Source organism: Olea europaea, unplaced genomic scaffold (assembly GCF_002742605.1).
Source record: "Olea europaea var. sylvestris unplaced genomic scaffold, O_europaea_v1 scaffold2225, whole genome shotgun sequence".
Lineage (NCBI taxonomy): Eukaryota > Viridiplantae > Streptophyta > Magnoliopsida > Lamiales > Oleaceae > Olea > Olea europaea.
In genome coordinates this window covers 22,395-26,273 of record NW_019240282.1, presented here as the reverse complement: position 1 = coordinate 26,273, position 3,879 = coordinate 22,395, and the positions used below count along the sequence as shown (strand labels likewise).

Genomic DNA, 3,879 nt, shown 5'->3' with positions numbered 1-3,879 from the left:
CCCCCCCCCCCCCCCCCCCCCATAAAGATACCCACCAAAGCCTTTTGTGTCCACCCATGCACGCGATTTCCTAGTCTTTCGAATTCCTGCTGGTAATCACGTTGAGACCCATTTGCCGAACGTGTGAGAGGGCTTCGTCAAAGTCTTCTCCTTCAGTTGTACCAAATCGTGCCCACAATTCCTCCTCAAAGGCAGCCCACGACACTTCCTTGCCTTCTTCCTTGTATGTCCGCCGGAGCCACCTCCACCACTGATTGGCTTCACCTTCCAGGTGAAAGGAAGCCAAAGACACCTTCTGGTCTTCCTTTGTTCCTTGGAATTCAAAGAACTGGTCCACTCTTACGAGCCATTCTGTTGGGTCTTCTCCGGTGTACTCGGGGAACTCCAACCGCGTCGTTTTAGAGAAAACAATTGGGTTGCTCCCCTCCATTTCATCTCTGGGGAAACGAGATTGGCCTTCACGTTCACGGTTGTTGTGATTGGATGAGGCATTGCTTGAAAGGAGAGCATCTGAGAGCTTTTGGATGGTTCAGCTTGTCCGTCATGCCCAAGTTCATCCGATGCATTCCCTCTTGAACCCCATCGAGCCCTGTCTTGAATGCTTCAATACGTTCTCTGTTAGTAGCCATTATAACGCAGCTCTGATACCAGTTGATGGTCCCAGCCAAAGCTTCCAAAATATCTCTATTTTGGGTAAGAGTAAACCACAGTAATTCTGGAAATAATTGCTTGATACTTTTATTCATACGGGCAACTCTTTATATAGGCCTTACATCAACAGAAATGTAGTAACTTAAGCCACAATAACAGGAAACAAATAACAAATATAGCATCTAATAATAGTCTCTGAACTTATCTTATAACAGTTTGACTATCCTATCCCCTCGTCCCTAGGATATTTGATTTCACTGAAATCATTGGACCTATGTACAAACCAATGGGTAGGAGAGATTCACTGGCAAATGACATGACATCCCTGTCATTCTTTTAGGGTCGGTCCTGAAATTTTTTTAACAAGTATATTGGCAACAAACATGGCCGAATCGAACAATTTTTCATGATCAGAAATATTATACCTTTAGTATTCACTCATCGTTTGATTGGTTAGAGAATCAATTTTAATTTTCAATAAGTATAGTATAAAGATTTTATGAAAATCAGTAAGGTATGAGGATGGTGCCTACTATTTATTATCAAAAATATCTTATATTTAAAAATAAAATTCAAAAGCAACAATAAATTGAAAGACATTATTGGTAAAAAGGACCCTACTTTATTTGCACTACCATAAAATATTTAATGTAAGAAAATTGAGGAAATTCTATAATAGTTATTTTTGGGCTTCCAAAAAATTTTGAGGCCCCATTATACTCTGAGGCCCAAGGCCAATAAAGCAGTGACCTTGGGCTAGAACCGGCCCTGTATTCTTTAACCTTTTGTACAATCATCTTGTTGGGCCAACATCTGTGCAAGGGCAGCTTCTTACTATTTGACAACAACTCAGAATCATGTGGACTACTTTGACAAAGAAATGTGTAAATGACGATAAGACGCAGCCAAGTCCAATGTTGCCACAAGATGATGATTTCTGTATTTTGGATGTGCTCACCTGGCAAGTCGTCATCATGGGTTATAATGTGGAATGTTATTCGGTCTAGTTGCACGACATTTGATGTTTAATTATGAAAAACCTAGATGGCTTGTAGAATTTGTGTTTGGATTTTAATACAAAATAAGGGGCACCGCAAGGTAAAGAAGAAATAAGCTAAAAGGCGTAATCATGAATAAGTAGTTTTGGATTTTACTTGCTAGTCTACTATCATATATCCATGTAGTTTTAACATAATCAATACTAATTTTCTTATGACTTTCAATAAGTCAGGACGCTCTCTGTTTACTTCTGAGTATGTATTTTATCGGGTGGATGGTCTGATGAGTATAGAGTTCAATATCGCACCGATTTTCCATATACAGGTTGGTTCAAAAACCCACACTTTTACTTGGAAAAGAAAATGTTCCATACTAATGGATTCGGGTCCATAACCAGAGCCGAACCTGTATCTAATGGGCCCTGAGGCGAAATATGAAAAGTAGGCCCCCAGCGACAAAATTTAAAGGTGTATTACGCGACTCATTGCTAACTTAAAAAACTAACATTAAAACAACAACGAAATATATTATAAAAACGATTTATATTATAAATCATCAAACCAAAAATTTCAAACAATTAGTTAAATACTATTCTTCTTACTGTTTTAGAGGCAAAAACATCAATCAAATCTGAATAATATAGCTGCTTAACCATTTCTTTTTCTATTGATAGCATAGCCAACCCATTTAATCTTTCTTGCGACATAGTTGATCGGAGATAGGTTTTCATCAACTTTAATTTCGAGAAACTTCTTTCTGCAGATGCAACTGTAACCGGTATGGTTAACAAATTTGGTAAGCAATATAAGCATTTGGAAAACAAACATCCAATATCTTCAAATATTGTAGCACTTCAATTGCTCTTGTTGCTTCACTTGGTATGTAACACCTCAACACTTGTAACTCCGAACATAAATCATCCCCACTGATATCCGAACGCCCATTATGTTGAAGATATTTCTCAAGATTCAAGCAAGAGTTCAATAAACTTGAAAAAGTTGCACCTCTTAACCTCTTCAAACTAAACAAAAATCCAAATGTATCATCATATTGTTTAAATTGTTCAAATCGGGTCCTCAGAGAAGATAGAGCTTGATCAATTATAAAAATAAAGTACTCAACTCTAAAAGATTCTTCTGCTGATTGCTTTACCTCATTACTACCGCTTTCATCAAATTGTTTTTTTCTTCGAATAATGCGTTTTTCTGTAAATACAGCTTCAATTCTCATTTCGCTTGCCTTTTTTGTCGCTTCATTTTTGGCAATAGTAAATCCAATTTCTCTGTATTCTTCAAGAAATGAAACAAGTCCTTGCAAGAGGTCAATAGCATGATCAATATCCATGGATTCGGTTTGAAGAAATTTACTCACAATATTAACAGTATGCAACAATCTGTACCAGATTATCATGCCAAACAAAAACTCAAAATTTTGAAGTTTATGTGTTGCTAATGACTCGGCTTCACTCTTCACTTTAGGATCTTCATTAATTTCTGCTAAATCAAGTAATGCATCTCTTATCTGTGCAGTTTGCTCCATTATACGCTTCACACTTTCAACATGACTTTCCCAACGTGTTTGTGACAATGGCTTCACTATCAATCCTTGAACATTATCTTTGAAAATTTTCCATCGCTTAGTAGAAGAGGAAAACAATGTATAGATGCGTTGTATCACTCCGAAGAAGGATACAGCTTTGGAACAACAGTTCACCATATCACATAATGCTAGATTTAGACTATGAGCGCCACATGGAGTATAGAAAGCTCGAGGATTCATTTCATGGACTCTTCTTTGCACACCTTTGTACTTCCCGCTCATGTTAGATCCATTGTCGTACCCTTGCCCTCTAATGTCATCAATATCGAGATCAATTTTTATCAAAGCCTTTTGAAGCTCGGTTGCAAGTCCAAGTCCTGTTGTGTCATCTACCTTCAAAAATTCTAGCCAATGTTCTTGAACTGTAAGTAAGTTTGACGAATTATCTACAAATTGTACAATTAAAGACATTTACTCCTCCTGACTTGCATCTGGAGTACAATCAAGTATAACTGCGAAATATTTTGTATCTTTAACTTTCTTGACAATTGAACTTTTCACCTGATTAGCCAACAACTGTATCAACTCATTTTGAATTTTTTTGCCAAGATACGTATATTGAATCTCTTTTGCTTTAGCCCGCCGACGGTGCTCTTGCATTACTGGATCAAATTCACTAATCATTTCGAC

The 3,879-nt window shown here is 37.3% G+C and overlaps 1 protein-coding gene across 1 annotated transcript; it reads right to left on the bottom strand.

The window, feature by feature from the left end:
* Window positions 1-464: 464 nt before the first annotated feature.
* On the bottom strand, window positions 465-3,660 carry LOC111380884 (zinc finger MYM-type protein 1-like). Its single transcript, XM_023004542.1, has 4 exons — window positions 3,050-3,660; window positions 2,526-2,671; window positions 2,252-2,418; window positions 465-641 (listed from the first exon to the last, which is right to left on the bottom strand). Exons 1-4 carry the CDS (start codon window positions 3,658-3,660, stop codon window positions 465-467), a joined length of 1,101 nt encoding a protein of 366 aa, XP_022860310.1.
* Between the last annotated feature and the right edge of the window lie 219 nt (window positions 3,661-3,879).